Source organism: Colossoma macropomum, unplaced genomic scaffold (genome assembly GCF_904425465.1).
Source record: "Colossoma macropomum unplaced genomic scaffold, Colossoma_macropomum, whole genome shotgun sequence".
NCBI classification, from domain to species: domain Eukaryota; kingdom Metazoa; phylum Chordata; class Actinopteri; order Characiformes; family Serrasalmidae; genus Colossoma; species Colossoma macropomum.
The window spans coordinates 89,722-105,886 of NW_023494995.1; the positions used below are offsets into that span (position 1 = coordinate 89,722).

General features: G+C 39.4%; 4 gene segments (V, D, J or C); 2 read left to right on the top strand and 2 right to left on the bottom strand.

Moving 5' to 3' along the window:
• Positions 1 to 830: 830 nt before the first annotated feature.
• On the bottom strand, positions 831 to 2,830 carry LOC118800797. The segment is given in 3 exon segments: positions 831 to 1,253; positions 1,976 to 2,082; positions 2,805 to 2,830. Coding segments are annotated over 3 exon segments (447 nt in total).
• LOC118800789 lies at positions 2,828 to 3,729 on the top strand. The segment is given in 2 exon segments: positions 2,828 to 3,006; positions 3,149 to 3,729. Coding segments are annotated over 2 exon segments (384 nt in total).
• A 3,399-nt stretch (positions 3,730 to 7,128) lies between these two features.
• Positions 7,129 to 7,431, top strand: LOC118800798. The segment is given in 1 exon segment: positions 7,129 to 7,431. A coding segment is annotated over 1 exon segment (303 nt).
• A 3,281-nt stretch (positions 7,432 to 10,712) lies between these two features.
• Positions 10,713 to 12,073, bottom strand: LOC118800791. The segment is given in 2 exon segments: positions 10,713 to 11,156; positions 11,863 to 12,073. A coding segment is annotated over 1 exon segment (273 nt).
• Between the last annotated feature and the right edge of the window lie 4,092 nt (positions 12,074 to 16,165).

Genomic DNA, 16,165 nt, shown 5'->3' on the forward strand with positions numbered 1-16,165 from the left:
TAAAATTATTAAATATATTTTTTGTAAATAAAATTAATTTACAATAAAAATGCAAATAATTTGCATACATATACATAAAGATTGAACCTGCCTAAAGCTGCAGTCACACCGAACACGAGTAAAATCTGCCCTGAGGATAAAATCAGTTCACTTGAATGCAAAAGACGTGAGCACAGAAAATCAATTCACCTCAGTTAGAGTTAAATTTCATTTCCTGCTGAGTTCATCTAGGTGACCTTGATTTCCAAGCAATTGAAATACGAGAAGGTGAGCTGTGGTCTCTTCTCTCTGTCAACATAATGTCACTTGTCACTCACAGTTTCAATAATATAAACTAGTTACTCAGCTAACATTTACTGAACTATATTTTCCCTCCAAAACCATCAGTACCGTCTCTACTCACCTGACTTTTGCTCCACACTGCAAAGAAAACACTGAGGCAGCAGTGCAGTGTGACCACAGCTTATTCTACCATTTACTGTGTCCACTGTAATTACATACTACAAATATTAAACAGGATAAGACAAATAAAAATACTATAAATACCATGAAACATTCACTACATGATACTAGAAATTACACAGCAGTTTGATGAATTTTATAGTTAAAATCATTAAACCTATTTCTGAAAAAATCTTGAAGGTTGATTGGTTTGGTTGATTCGGATCAACTGTATGACTTTCTAAAACTTTATCACTGTCATCATCAGACATGGCTGGAAATATTTGCCTCCACATTAGATTTTAATGACATTTAAGGTGTTTATTATGGTGGGAAAATGCAATAAAATAACCACTACAGTGTTGTTGACTGAAACTCTTTATTTTATTTATTTAAATTCAACAGATCATCATTTCAGCGTTAATCACAGACGTGTTTGAGCTCATTTGAGAGTAAGAGGAGCTCTATCAGCTGAAACCCCCGCGTGGTTCTCACTGCTCAGCACTGATCTCTCCTCAGTGTCTGGCTGACAGGAGGCTGGCAGTCCTTGGTGGCCTCACAGGTCACTGTGTTCTTTAGCCACTGCTCCTCCTGGAGGGTCAGGGTGCTGCTCCAGCTGTAGAGGCCGTCGTCCTTCTGCAGAAGCCCGGGGCTGTGACTAACCCCCGAGCTCCAGCTGCTCCCACCCACCTTCCAGCTCAGCCTCCAGTCTGAAGGGAAGCCCTTGTTGGCCAAACACACGAGTGTGACCTTCCCCTGCTGCAGCCCCTCGCTAGAGGGGGGCAGGACTGTGAGGGTGGGCGGGGCCAAACCTAGGAGACACAAACACAGGAAGGGACACGTGTCATTCAACCAGCACAGACACACAAGAGTGGGTTTCACTTCTCTTATTTTGTACAGAGCTGAACTGAGTTCAGTGGAGCATTAAAATGTTTCACCCTCTAATTATAACCTGCTTTACAGTTAAACTGCCTCTCAGAGCTGTGGTCATCAAAACTGTCCTGGTTTTAGAAATATTTTAAAATTTTCTATACCAGACATTAAAATTATGAAAATTAATATATTTTGTAATTTAAAATATTGAAATTAACGTTAACGTTGTCTCTGTAAAGCAATAACTGAAAATATTTTTCGGAATAGAAATAATAATTATCTTTAAAAACAGACATCTTGTTCTTAAAATATTTGAAGTATTTATTATAATCAGCACTGTGATAGTTCAGTATGAGATAAGAATTACAGTGGAAGAGCTGCACTGAGAGTCTACTGTAAATAACAGACCTTTATACTGTTAAAATAAACTCAGTAATTAAAGGCAAGTTGAGAGAAATTCACTGAAACATTTATACTTTTATTAGTGACACTTCAGAAACAGACGGTCGATTAAACTCTCCAAACACAGTAAACACTGATACTGTTAAATAAATAAAAAAACTAATAAATACTGAACATGATGTACAAAAGCATCAAGTACATTGATTTTCCAGAATTTATTAACTGATTAATTATGAATAAGAAATAAAAAGCTACTTACGGCCAACTGACAGTTTGGTTCCTCCACCAAAAGTCCACCACAGTGATACAAACTCATTCAGCGCCTGTACAAAAACCTCCTGCTCTAAAGTCTCTGCTCTCTCTGTGCTTCACTAACAGCTTTTTCATATCAGTCATTAATTACTGATGAGTTTTATAATCAGCAGATAAATGTATAAATTCTGAAACCATGGACTTTTGTTTCTTTACTTTTTTAAACTTTTTTGTTTGAACTGAGGTCACACATTATTAGATGTGTTCTCAAATTGCTAATTTATTTATTAAACTGTGATATCGTTGTAAAATATTTACATTTTTTGATTATTTAACTTGATTTTACAAGTTGAAGAGCTGCTATGTAAAAAATCTTTTTGGTTCTGTTGAGCAACAAAAATTAACATGGATAAATGAACATATTGATTTCCTGCTAAAAGAGAGAAAAGTATTGTAATAAAATGTGTATTTTTTACTCCCTGCATGCAGTTTAGTTCCTCCACCAAAAACTCCTGCACTGAGAGACAGACTGACAGCAGTAGCTGCAAAATCCCTCAAGAGAAAGACTGATACACTTTAAACTGAACACTATGAGATCGCCCCCCACTGGACATTGAGAATATTACACTGATCTGGAAAGGCAGATTGCTGAGCTGTGAGAAGATCAACTGTATCTTAATCAGTTTACAGTGTGTTCAGTTCAACACATTTCAGCAACAACAGAAGCTGATAAACAACACATATAAACATTTTCATGCTTCTGTCTGATATTCAGCAGCTCTAAACTGAACCATGAAGAACTCCTTCTGTTTCCATGCTGTTATTCTCAATGTCACATGATCACTGCAGCCAATAGAGTCATTTCCATAGAGAGAGCTGACTTTGCATTATCAGCACATGCTTCAGTGCTCTGGGAGAGTTTATAGTCCTGTGAGTTTAACACTTCATGACTGAGAGCTGCTGCCCCACAAACTTCACCCACAGCAGACATGACTTTGACCACCATCTTCATCTGGACTCTGATCTTCTGGACTCAAGGTAATGCACTGTTATATGTTTACTGTTACATAGATGATTTATGAAGTTAGAGATATTTTATTGCAACAGTGTGTTTGGGACTAAAAACAATAATATCATGTGTATTTATGAGTCACCCTAATTTCTCCTTATATTATTTCAGAATCCAGAGGTCAGGCGACTGTGACTCAGACTCCTGCAGTGAAATCTGCTCTTCCAGGAGAAACAGTCACCATCAGCTGTAGAACCAGCACTGCAGTGTACAGTGACAGTTATGGTCAGTATCTAGCCTGGTACCTGCAGAAACATGGAGAAGTTCCTAAACTCCTGATTAAACTGATTAACAGTAGAGAGTCAGGAACTCCAGCTCGTTTCAGTGGCAGTGGATCTGGAACTGACTTCACTCTGACCATCAGTGGAGTCCAGACTGAAGATGATGGAGATTATTACTGTCTGAGTTTACATTGGATCAATAGTATCTGGTCGTTCACACAGTGATACAGAGCCATACAAAAAGCTGTGAGAGTCAGAGACACAGAGACTGCACTGCTGCAGCTGAGACCTACTGCAGGTGCTGAGGGGGAGTATGTGATACAGCACAATCACACACTCTGTGGAGGAGAGGAAACACACCACACTAACACACAACTCAACACACACATCTATAAATAAGCACAAAGCAGTAATGCACACAGCATTTCAGCTCCACTTCTATTAGAGGAGTAGTTTAGTGGAGCTGGAGCTCATTCTAGTCCTACTGTTCGTGTGTCAGTGGTGGAGCGTTTCATCCTGAAAATGATCTGCAGTAAAAAAGCTGCTTCGGTTTTTCTGCTACATATTTCACTGTTGAAGCTCCAGACAGTGTCCATCCCACTCTGTCCCGGTTACTGTCCACTGATGGAACAGATACAGTGGTGTAAGAGTGTCTGAGAAAGTTTATCTGGTTTAACTCATTTGGTAATGTGGCTACCTGAGCTTTATCTCTGTAGTGATCAATAAACTAAGGTTGCCTAATTTAACAGCCAACACTGATAACATACTTTGTTATTCAACAAATATAAGCTAAATAATAATGTCCTGATGAAGATAATGTAAGGGTACCTCTGATGTGAATCCCTGTAAACATTTCATTGCTTTTGTCTTGAACTGTTTGACCTCAGCTGGGAAGAATGGTTGGCTTATACCTCCTTACAGAACTTTCCCAGCTCAGTGTGAACTTTATTACTGATCAGCTCCTGATTCTTTAACAGCTGAGACTTTCTCTCTAGGACAGTGGTGTCCAATCCCAGTCCTGGTGACCCTTTACTCTGCACATTGTTGTGTTTTACTGACTCCTCACACCTGATTCAGACATTGAGGAGCTTCATATTTAGTTAATGAGTTGAATCAGGAGGGCGAGATGAGGCAAAGCACAAAACTGTTCATAGTGTGGGGTGATCAGTGCTGGGATTGCAGGTCTTTGCTGATGAGAAGCAGATCAGACCTGAATAAGTAAAGCAATCTCAGACAGTATTAGACTCACCACTGTGAACCATCTGGTTTGAGTCTGTGTCAGTTTTTGTCCCTACTATGTGTAGAGATACCAACAATGTGTTCTTCAGCAATTTGAACCATTTACTACCATTTATGTTTATTATTATTAATATTATTATTGTTCACTGCACTAAAACAGGAGACTCAAACACTTCAGCTTAGTCTATTAAACTCACAGCACTGTGACTCTGACACACTGACAGTCAGCTCAGGATATTAAACTCACATCCTGGAGGGCAGCAGCACTAAAGGAGAAAGTGAAGCCAGCCCCCTGACCACCCCCACCCAGCTGAACACAAAGCAGTTTAACCAGTAAAATAGTGAAATAGAGAGAGAGAGAGAGAGAGAGAGAGAGAGAGTGGGGTGAAACTCAGATTTGCATTAACAGGCCTGAGTCGTCCACTTTCTCCCAGAATAGAGCAGCACTTTCAGCAGATGTTCAGCTTCATTCAGCCAAACTCACTCAAGCACAACACACAGCTCTGCACTGAATCTACAGCTACAGATACTCTCTCACAACACTGACCATTAAACAGAGTAAAAGAACAGACGATGTTCAAGATTCAGCTTTATTTCAGCTCAGCAGAACCACAGGAACAGCAACAGGACAGAGAACAGAGTAAAGACAGGAACATCAGCACTGTGTAGAGTTTAAACTCTACTGTAGATGATGTGGAAGCAGCTCTATGTTCAGCTCTATCTTGGAGCTGCTAATTTTCACAGCGGCTCTTTGTGAACGTGATTGGCTGATTGACGTTGTCATGGGAGACCATACAGCCAAACTCCTCCCCCTTATCCCAGAGTGCTTTGCTGAGGGTCAGGGTGCTGCTGCGGCTGTAGCGGCCATTCTTCTCTTCTTCTACACTGGTCAGAACCCCCTCCTTCACCTCTGAGCCGTCCACTGTCCAGCTGACCAGCGCCCCCTGTGGAGAGTAGCCAGACAGCAGGCAGAGCAGTGAGGCTGAACCCTCAGACAGCTGCAGAGAGGAGGGAGGCAGCAAAGACACAGAGGGCTTCACTGTGGAACCAGCTGGAGACGAGAAACAACAGCACACATGATTAAACACAAACAATTAAACATATTTACTAGTTATTCTTTATTAAACGTCCCAGCTGGAGCTCTAAAACCTAACCAGAGTGTGAACATCACTGCAGCGCTCTGTGCTGTTCTCACTTTGCTGAAATTAAATTGAAATATCTTTAAAATATCTATCATCTTCAATAAAACTGATAAACTCTAACAACAGTCATAAAACATTCCTCACTTTAACAGAGCTATTAATAAAAGTTACAGCTTTTGTTGAGTTCATACAGGATCATTAACCCAAAGTCTGACTTCAGGATCTGAGCCAGAGCTCATATTTTACTCTTTAACACAGTCAGTTTCAGTCAAAAGCAGCTGATTACAGAATAAAGACACAGATTAACAGACAGTAAATGAAATTTTATCCTCCCTTCCTTTCTCATTACTACCCGACAATAAAATAATTGAAGACCATCTTCTGAATGTGTGACCAGTTTTAGTGATTTATTTAAAAAACACATTTTCATATATTATCAGTTCTGAATGTGTTACATTCTGAAACAGTACAATTATTTGGATTGAATGGCTAATGGTATATTACTACATTTTTTTAATCTATTATAATAACATGATCCTTTAGGTTCAGTAAACAATTCAATTGTATTAATTTTCGTTAATCATCAATTTAATTAAAGCTACAGTAGAAGAAGTAAAGCACTTACTTTTCACAATGAGTTTAGTTCCTCCACCAAAAGTGTATCACAGTGATACATTCTAATGAAGCCGTCGTACAAAAACCTCTACAGTAACCACACACACACACACACACACACACACACACACACACACACACACAATCAGCTCAGGATCAGCTTTATAAAAGATTATAATGTAAATATATTTTTCTTTCTCTTTCCACTGACCTCACCTTAGTCTGACTCCTCATTCAGAAATAAATAAATAAATAAAAATTAACTAAACAGTTTATCGTGTTGATTTACATGTGCTGTTTTATCTCCAGCTGAGATGGAAAACATCACCTGGATGTTCCAGTCTTCAATAAACCCACCTGGAAGAGACTATAATGAATAAACTACCATCAGATGCCTCATCAACTCCTAACATGATCTCTAATCAGCCTCATGAACTGCCCAATCTGGAACCTGCATTTCTCCTACTCTGTTCTGCTTGTGTGAATCAGAGGGTTGTGCTGTTTGCATATGTGAGCTGCTTCACTGCTCCACACACTTTAAGAGCTGCAGTGCTGATCAGTCTTCAGTCCTTTCAGAGACACACAGCACAATGATGATCAGCACTGGGGCTGATCACTCAGGGTGAGAGGAACTTTATATTTAATATCACAGAACGATCTGAATAAATCTTATAATTAATAAAGTACCATTTATTTATGTATTTATTTATTTATTTATTGAAAGGAGTTTGTTTGTTAGCATTTTAGTTACACAATATTCATATTTTTTTATCTGAGATATTGATGAGGAATACAGTGAAAAATTCTTAATTAATCCTTATTTTTAAATCTTTGTGGTGATTTTAAATGTTTATTTTTTTTATTTTTAGAGTCCATGGGGCAAAGAATTCTGACTCAGTCTCCAGCATCTCTGTCAGTTTCTCCAGGAGAGACTGTTACTATCAGCTGCAAAGCCAGTCAGTACTGTGGTAATGAGTTTGACTGGTATCTGCAGAAACCTGGAGAAGCTCCTAAACTCCTGATCTATCATGTATCAAACCGTCAGCCTGGGGTTCCAGACCGTTTCAGTGGAAGTGGATCTGGAACAGATTTCACTCTGAAGATCACTGGAGTTCAGCCGGAAGATGCAGGAGATTATTACTGTCAGCAGGATTACGGCAATCCATTCACACAGTGATAGAGCGCCGTACAAAAACCTCCCTCAGCTGTAGAGGAGCTGCTCTGACTCAGAGACGCTCACTGATCTGAGAACAGCTGCAGCTATAAAACACTACAGCATTGAATATTTTTCTCTTTTTGGAAAATTTTCACCACTTAACAACGTCTTTAGATCATAATTTAAGTAAATATTCTAATATAAACTTTGCTTCTTCAGTTCACATTAATACAGTGGGGGACAGTACTCAATTTTTTTAAATTAGCTGCGCTGGAAATACATCTATTCACATGAAATTTAGACCAGACATTGGTATTAATTCAGTAAAACTACACAGCTAAAGAAATCGTAACTTTCGAATATGTACAGACTTTCTTTGTATTAAATTGAAATGACAGAGGAAAAGTTATTGAATTCGCAAACTCAAATTTATTTAATATTTGGTTGAGACTTTATTTGCAGTGACAGCTTCAAGACACTTTCTGTATTAAAGGTCCAATCTCTCAGAGTGTTCAGGTGGGATTCTGGTCCGATCTTTTACTCAGTCTTTAAATCTTGAAGATTCTGAGGGGCCCCTGAATCATCAGTTCCTTCAACAAATTTTCTATTGGGTTTAAGTCTGGTGATTGACTGGGCCGTTCCAACACCTTTCTTCCTACGAGACCAACTGAGAGTCTCCTCTGCAGTATGTTTTGGATCTTTGTCCTGTTAGAAGTTCTGCCCACATCTCATAATCATCATCATCATCATCATGCTAACGAATGACAACAGAAGAATTTACATGACCAAATTCATCTTCGCTTTGATCATTTTTATTCTGTAAAAAGAGAATCAGCCCCCTAACATGATGCTTCCACCCCTGAACTTCACTGTAGGTGTGGTATTTTTAGGGTCATATGCAGAGTCATTTATCCTCTTAACATGCCACGTTGTGTTGTTGCCAAAAACTACACTACATTCTCCTACTAATCAACAAGCTTCTCCAAATGTTCTTCAGCAAACTTTAAACAAGCTTCAACCTGCATTTCCTTCAGTAATGAGTCTTTCAGTGTGATCATGAATGGAGACAGTGGAGATGAAGTGCACTGCCTGTTCTCTGTGATGACTGAACCTCCTGTTTCCAGGTCTTTCTGGAGCTGTTTTTGAGAGGGCCTTGGTTTTTTGGGCTACTCCTCTGAATAACTGGTTGACTGTCCGGTCACAAATCTTGCAAAGTGTGTGAGGCTGGTTGATGGTTGAGTGATGTTCCTTCCACTAGCAGATAATGACCCCAGTGATGCTTATAGGCACATTTAGGAGTCAAGAAATCCATCAGTAACCAGTTCCATTGCTGTGCTGCTCAGCTGTCTTGTTAGGGAAGGTCTTGGGAAGGTCACTGGCTCTATCCATGATGAGATGTTTCCTGCGTGACTTGTGTGCATTCAGAAGTGGGTACCACTTTTCTAAAGAGTGGAACATGCCTGCCAACCTGCCCAAACCCAGCTGATTCTAATTAGCACAGGTGGGAGAAGTAATTTGAGGAATCAGCTGGTTTAGTCTGTTTTCTTACTGTGTCTAATATTTTTTTCATTCCACTTTACTGCCTGTAAACATTTACATGGATTGGAATGTTATGATTTCTTAAACTGGCTAGTTTTATTGTGTTAAAGTTTAGACCTGACAATTATATTATGTAAATAGCTGCATTGGAAATATTTTTAATAAAAAAAAATTGTTAAATGTTATACATGTTTATACTTATTTCCTTCTCTGTTCATTTACATTAGTATAATTTGTTTTTCACCAAGAAAATTACAAGAATCTTCTGTCTTAAACTCAGTCTGGAAGGCTGCCAACGACCTAATCAGAAATTATTTTAAGGCCTGTCCTGCTGGCTTTCAGTGTTTTAGCAAACAGCATTGATCTGAGAGAAGAAAACAAAATTACAGCCACCTTGTGCTGATCATGGATTTTTTCAGTTCACTCTTAGAAAAAAAAGGTACCAAGCTGAGACTGAAGTGGTATTTTTGAGTTTGCATCATTAGTAACTTTAGTAACAGAACATAATTGTACAATAATCCATTGCAGTTATGTTTTTAAGTTGTACTGATTCCATACATCCTGCCTCAACTCTAGACTTTTTATTTTACTGTTCTGTTTTAATATAATATTGAACTATATAAAAAAGGTTCAAATATTTACCTTCTCCCTCAGAAAACCTTGTTTAGGGTACACAGTTGGATCTTTAATGGTGTATATACATTATTTGCACCTTGTATGTACCTGCACAAAACCATTTTGTGACAACTGCCATTTGTTTTGCTAGTCTATATGCATGCAAAGTTTCAAAACGTTTAGAAATAAGTAGCCTAGAGTTCAGAAGGTTAATGTAGATTAATTAATTCACTCACTCACTCATTTCCTAGTTACTTATACAGTATTAATAATAAACAAATAATAACCAGCTAATTGGTGTTTGGTTGTTAATTTTTCTTTCTTGTCCAAATTCTGATCAGAGAGTGAAATAAGAAGTCACTTCACTAAGCTGTGCACAAAGAAGTTTTACTCAGTAAAAGAGACAGAAAAAGAGAGAGAGAGACCATCTTTACCATCTGTACAGAACTATCTGGTGAAGAAGTGGAGTGAACTGCACCTTAAAGAAACAGCCTTAATCTCACCGAGATCTCAGTCTCATATGACCTGTTCAGGCCAAACTGCCCCATCAGCTGTTCTTAGAAATGAGTGTGACGTCACTGTAAAATATGAAAATGCTGGTTTCTTTCTAATGAATCAAACAGTCCACAAATTTAGAATAACAGTCGTTCTGTCCAATCAGATGTAGGAAAGTGACATTAACACACTGACTAAATGAGCTGAAATGTAAATGAATGTGAAAGTGCAGTTCTCTAATGTGCTGCACACACATACACACACACACACACACACTCACACACACACACACTCACACACACACACACACATTCATATCTGCCTTGATGGGTTGATGGGTTTTGTGTTTGTGAAACTCAGATTTGCATGAGCAGGATGGTCTTCCCTTCCCAGAAAGAAGCAGCTCTGTGTCCAGATGTTAATCATCTCCAGAGTTCAGAGCAACATCACTTTAGTTTCAGCACCAGCATGAAGATCCAACCTGCCTCAGTCTAGCATAAACTGACTACAGATACAGAGGAGACTGTGGCCTGAATACTGTGATTATATACATTAACAAGGAAAACAGTATAACAGCATTAAAGTATGAATATAATTTATGTCTAATGATAAAAAAAAAATATTTTCAGACAATAAAACATACAGTGTTGTTGATTGAAACTCTTTATTTTCTTTAGTCAAATAATCAGATCATCATTTCAGCATTAATCACAGACGTGTTTGAGCTCATCTGAGAGTGAGAGGAGCTCTATCAGCTGAAACCCCCCGGGTGGTCCTCACTGCTCAGCACTGATCTCTCCTCAGTGTCTGGCTGACAGGAGGCTGGGAGTCCTTGGTGGCCTCACAGGTCACTGTGTTCTTTAGCCACTGCTCCTCCTGGAGGGTCAGGGTGCTGCTCCAGCTGTAGAGGCCGTCGTCCTTCTGCAGAAGCCCGGGGCTCTGGCTAACCCCCGAGCTCCAGCTGCTCCCACCCACCTTCCAGCTCAGCCTCCAGTCTGAGGGGAAGCCCTTGTTGGCCAAACACACGAGTGTGACCTTCCCCTGCTGCAGTTCCATGCTGGAAGGGGGCAGGACTGTGAGGGTGGGTGAGGCCAAACCTAGGAGACACAAACACAGGATGAGACATGTGTCAATCAGCCAGCACAGACACACCAGAGTGGGTTTCACTTCTCTTATTTTGTACAGAGCTGAACTGAGTTCAGTGGAGCATTAAAACGTTTCACCCTCTAATTATAACCTGCTTTACAGTTTAAACTGCCTCTCAGACTAATCTGCAGTTACTCATCTCAAAAAGTGCTTGAATTTATGAAACATTTAATTTTCAGACAAACATTTTTTTACTTCCTTAATAAAATTAGGAAATTTAATGCATTCAATAATTTATAACATTAAATTCAATATAAATTCAGCTTATGAAGAGCAACAAATGAAAAAAATGAAAAAAACATAATAAAACTGAAATATATGAATCAGAGAAACAGTCTATATGTAGATTTTAACATGTCTATAAGAATTTACAGTAATGGACATGGTGATAGCTCAACATGAGAAAGAGGACTGTGGAGCAATAAAGTTAAATCTATCACTTCTAACTATGAACTGATTAATTTTACACATATTGAGAGAAATTTGTTGGCCTTTTTATGCTTTTACTAACATATTTTCAGAAAGACAGTTGATAAAATCTTTATTCTAAACTGCAATAACTACATAATTTACCAAAACGATCAAGTACATTTAATAGTCTTTTCCAGAATTTATTAACTGATTAATTATTTATAAGAAATATAAAAAGCTACTTACGGCCAACTGACAGTTTCGTTCCTCCACCAAAAGTGCACCACAGTGATACAAACTCATTTAGTGTCTGTACAAAAACCTCCTGCTCTAAAGACTCTGCTCTCTCTGTGCTTTACTAACAGCTTTTCATATCAGTCATTAAATACTGATGTGTTTCATAATCAGCAGATAAATGTATAAATTCTGAGAACCTGAACTTAAAAGTATAATTGTTACAAGATCAAAAATAGTTAAAGAGCTGCTGTGTATAAAAATCCTTTTGGTTCTTTTGAAGAACGAAGAAGAATGTGAATAAATTAATACAAGTTGATTTTCTGCTAAAAGAGAGAAAAGTATTTTAATAAAATGTGTATTTTTTTACTCCCTGCATGCAGTTTAGTTCCTCCACCAAAAACTCCTGCACTGAGAGACAGACTGACAGCAGTAGCTGCAAAATCCCTCAAGAGAAAGACTGATACACTTTAAACTGAACAATATGAGATCGCCCCCCACTGGACATTAAGAGAATATTACACTGATCTGGAAAGGCAGATTGCTGAGCTGTGAGAAGATCAACTGTGTCTTAAACAGTTTACAGTGTGTTCAGTTCAACACATTTCAGCAACAACAGAAGCTGATAAACAACACATATAAACATTTTCATGCTTCTGTCTGATATTCAGCAGCTCTAAACTGAACCATGAAGAACTCCTTCTGTTTCCATGCTGTTATACTCAATGTCACATGATCACTGCAGCCAATAGAGTCATTTCCATAGAGAGAGCTGACTTTGCATTATCAGCACATGCTTCAGTGCTCTGGGAGAGTTTATAGTCCTGTGAGTTTAACACTTCATGACTGAGAGCTGCTGCCCACAAACTTCACCCACAGCAGACATGACTTTGATCACCATCTTCATCTGGACTCTGATCTTCTGGACTCAAGGTAGAACACTGTTATACATTTACCTTTATGATGGTGTTTAATGGAGACATTTTTAAAACAAATGCATGTGAGGGGTTTATTTTAAAAATAATATCATGTGTATTTAATTATAAATATAATTATTTTTAATTTATAAGTCACCTTGAATTCTTGTTATTTTATTTCAGAATCCAGAGGTCAGGCGACTGTGACTCAGACTCCTGCAGTGAAATCTGCTCTTCCAGGAGAAACAGTCACCATCAGCTGTAGAACCAGCCATGCAGTGCATAATGATAAGAATCTAGCCTGGTACCTGCAGAAACCTGGAGAAGCTCCTAAACTCCTGATCTACACCACTAGCAGCTTACAGTCAGGAACTCCAGCTCGTTTCAGTGGCGGTGGATCTGGATCTGACTTCACTCTGACCATCAGTGGAATCCAGACTGAAGATGCAGGAGATTTTTACTGTCAAGGTGAATTTTACATAGTAGTATCTGGTCGTTGACACAGTGATACAGAGCCGTACAAAAAGCTGTGAGAGTCAGAGACACAGAGACTGCACTGCTGCAGTTGAGACCTACTGCAGGTGCTGAGGGGGAGGATGTGATACAGCACAATCACACACTCTGTGGAGGAGAGGAAACACACCACACTAACACACAACTCAACACACACATCTATAAATAAGCACAAAGCAATAATGCACACAGCATTTCAGCTCCACTTCTATGAGAGGAGTAGTTCAGTAGAGCTGGAGCTCATTCTAGTCCTACTGTTCATATGTTAGTGGTGACGCATTTCTTCCTGAAAATGATCTGCAACATAAAAAGCTCCTTTTTTTCTGCTGCATATTTCACTGTTGAAGCACCAGCCAGTGTCCACCCCACTCTGTCCTGGTTACTGTCCACTGCTGGAACACATACAGTGGTGTAAGAATGTCTGAGACACTTCGTTTAATGTAATTATTTTACAACTAAAGTTTGGGGGAGGACCATGGCTGAAACCCCTCCTTCCTCTTATCTAACACCCTATAAATTCACATCCTCACCTTCCGTTCCAGTGACAAAGTGTTCGCAGTCAGTTGTGTGACACTAGTGCAGCTATGAGCCACTTCGCTACAGACCTTGGTTCTCTCTCCTGAACTCCCTTCTGCAGGTACAGTCCAGTCCACATCCCTATAAAATCCATTTTCATTGCTCCTGCTGCTCCGGCTAGTGAGCCCTCAGTAGGATCTAGGATCTCGATGTGTCTGGCCACACACGATCTCCCTGCCCGGTTCCAGCGCTTCCAATGCGGCCGAGGCACTTGAAGCTTCTCTGCTCTCTTGCTCTTGTCTCTTTTCACCTCCCCTGTAATCCCCTCTTTTCTATCTATCTTATATCTATCATGTTAAGCCTTTTTTGCTGTTCGTATGTCAGTTTTTCTGCTTCCTACCTACTTTACTAGCTTTATTCTGCTGTGTATGTTCTTACTGTGGATTTGCTTATTTGATCCTACTGTATTGTCCTCACTGCCTGTGTAATATTGACAGCACCACTTGATTTCCTTCCAGTCCATGTAGTGTTACATTATTTAATGATGTTGCAATTGCTTGTTCTACTGATCCAAGCCCCTCCTCCTTTCTACGGAACTTTTCCCATCCCAGTTCTACCTGTTTTCATCCCTCACCTTCCCTTTATCATCCATCCTCCTCCCTTTATTATCCATCCCCTTCCCTTTATCATCCATCCTCCTTCCTTTATTATCCATCCCCTTCCCTTTATCATCCATCCTCCTCCCTTTATCATCCCTCCCCTTCCCTTTATCATCCCTCCCCTTCCCTTTATTATCCATCCTCCTTCCTTTATCATCCCTCCCCTTCCCTTTATCATCCATCCTCCTCCCTTTATCATCCCTCCCCTTCCCTTTATCATCCATCCTCCTCCCTTTATCATCCATCCTCCTCCCTTTATCATCCATCCTCCTTCCTTTATCATCCCTCCCCTTCCCTTTATCATCCATCCTCCTCCCTTTATCATCCCTCCCCTTCCCTTTATCATCCCTCCCCTTCCCTTTATCATCCATCCCCCTCCCTTTATCAGTTCAGCTCCAATGTGTCTCAGCTCTGTGTAATGTAATGTAATATAATTATCGTACGATAAACAATATAATTATTGTTTATCGCACTATAACAGGGGACTCGAACACATCAACACATTCCATTTGTTCAGTTTACCCTTGTATCCTCAAAGCCATATTAATTTATGAAATTAAGGCCATATTTAGGACAATTCCAAAATCTTTTATGGCCAAAAGCAACATAAAATTTATTAAAGTGGAACTCATGAGGGTCAAACTGGGTCAGACAGTCTAAAGATGATCTCACAATCAGAGAACAAGATAGTGATTGAGCTCTGCATGTGTGATTTCCTCCATCAGTCTTGGAGGAGGCAGGTTAATGTGGTGGGATTGCTTTGTTAATTAAAGAGCTGGTGATCCTCAGCACATCTACAGGAGTTCTATAAAGCATGACCATCACCATGATCTAATCAGAGGCACTGACTACACATTACACTATATACATGTTATAAAAAGATTTGGAAAAGGTTTATTTAACTATAACTATAATGGCTTTCTGAGACTTTAATACCGTGTAGATCATTAGACATGTGTGGATGTATTCTGCTTTACTGACAGCAAAAAAAAAACGTCTAAATATTATAAAGTTTGAAAGACACTTAAGCCATTTGTGTGTGTAGCGCCCCTACACCGGGTCATGGTAAATATCTGAACTTGGCTAAATGTCCCGTTAGGGCGCCCTGGGTTCTGTTAATGTGGTTTAGTAGCTCTGAATGAATTTACTGCTTGTTTATGGATAGATTCTAGCTTAAGGACTGTAAAAAGCATACCTTGGCGGTGCCTCCAATAAATGAGGTAGACGGGAACTATGCTAGTACCCCCTTCTGATGAAATAAACAGCACTTAGAATACTTACATGTAGGATGTATATAGATATTGGATTTAATACACCCCAAACACACAATATAAACACTCTCAAGAAAATAAAAGGGTAAACTCACATAGAAACTGTATGGCTCAGAAATCTCTAATTCACAACCCTGCTCTTAAAAGAGTTTAAGAGTTTTAGTGTGCTCGCGTGTGCTCGCGGGGCTCGGAGGGGTTAGGCTAGTCGGCTGAGGCGGCTAACAGTGCAGACTCCCACGGTGCCAGTGGAAGTTTGGGCTTTCCGGTCACCCAAACCGCTAACTGGTGATGGCTGAGCGTTGAGCGAGGTCTATAACTAACTTGGTTGGACAGGAGAAGGTTTGGTTGAGTTAACCAAAAAGTCCAATATTAACTATCACACGAGGTTGGCGGCCAGTCTGAGCTAGGCTAGCGGGCAGTGAGTGTCGAACTTGTTAGC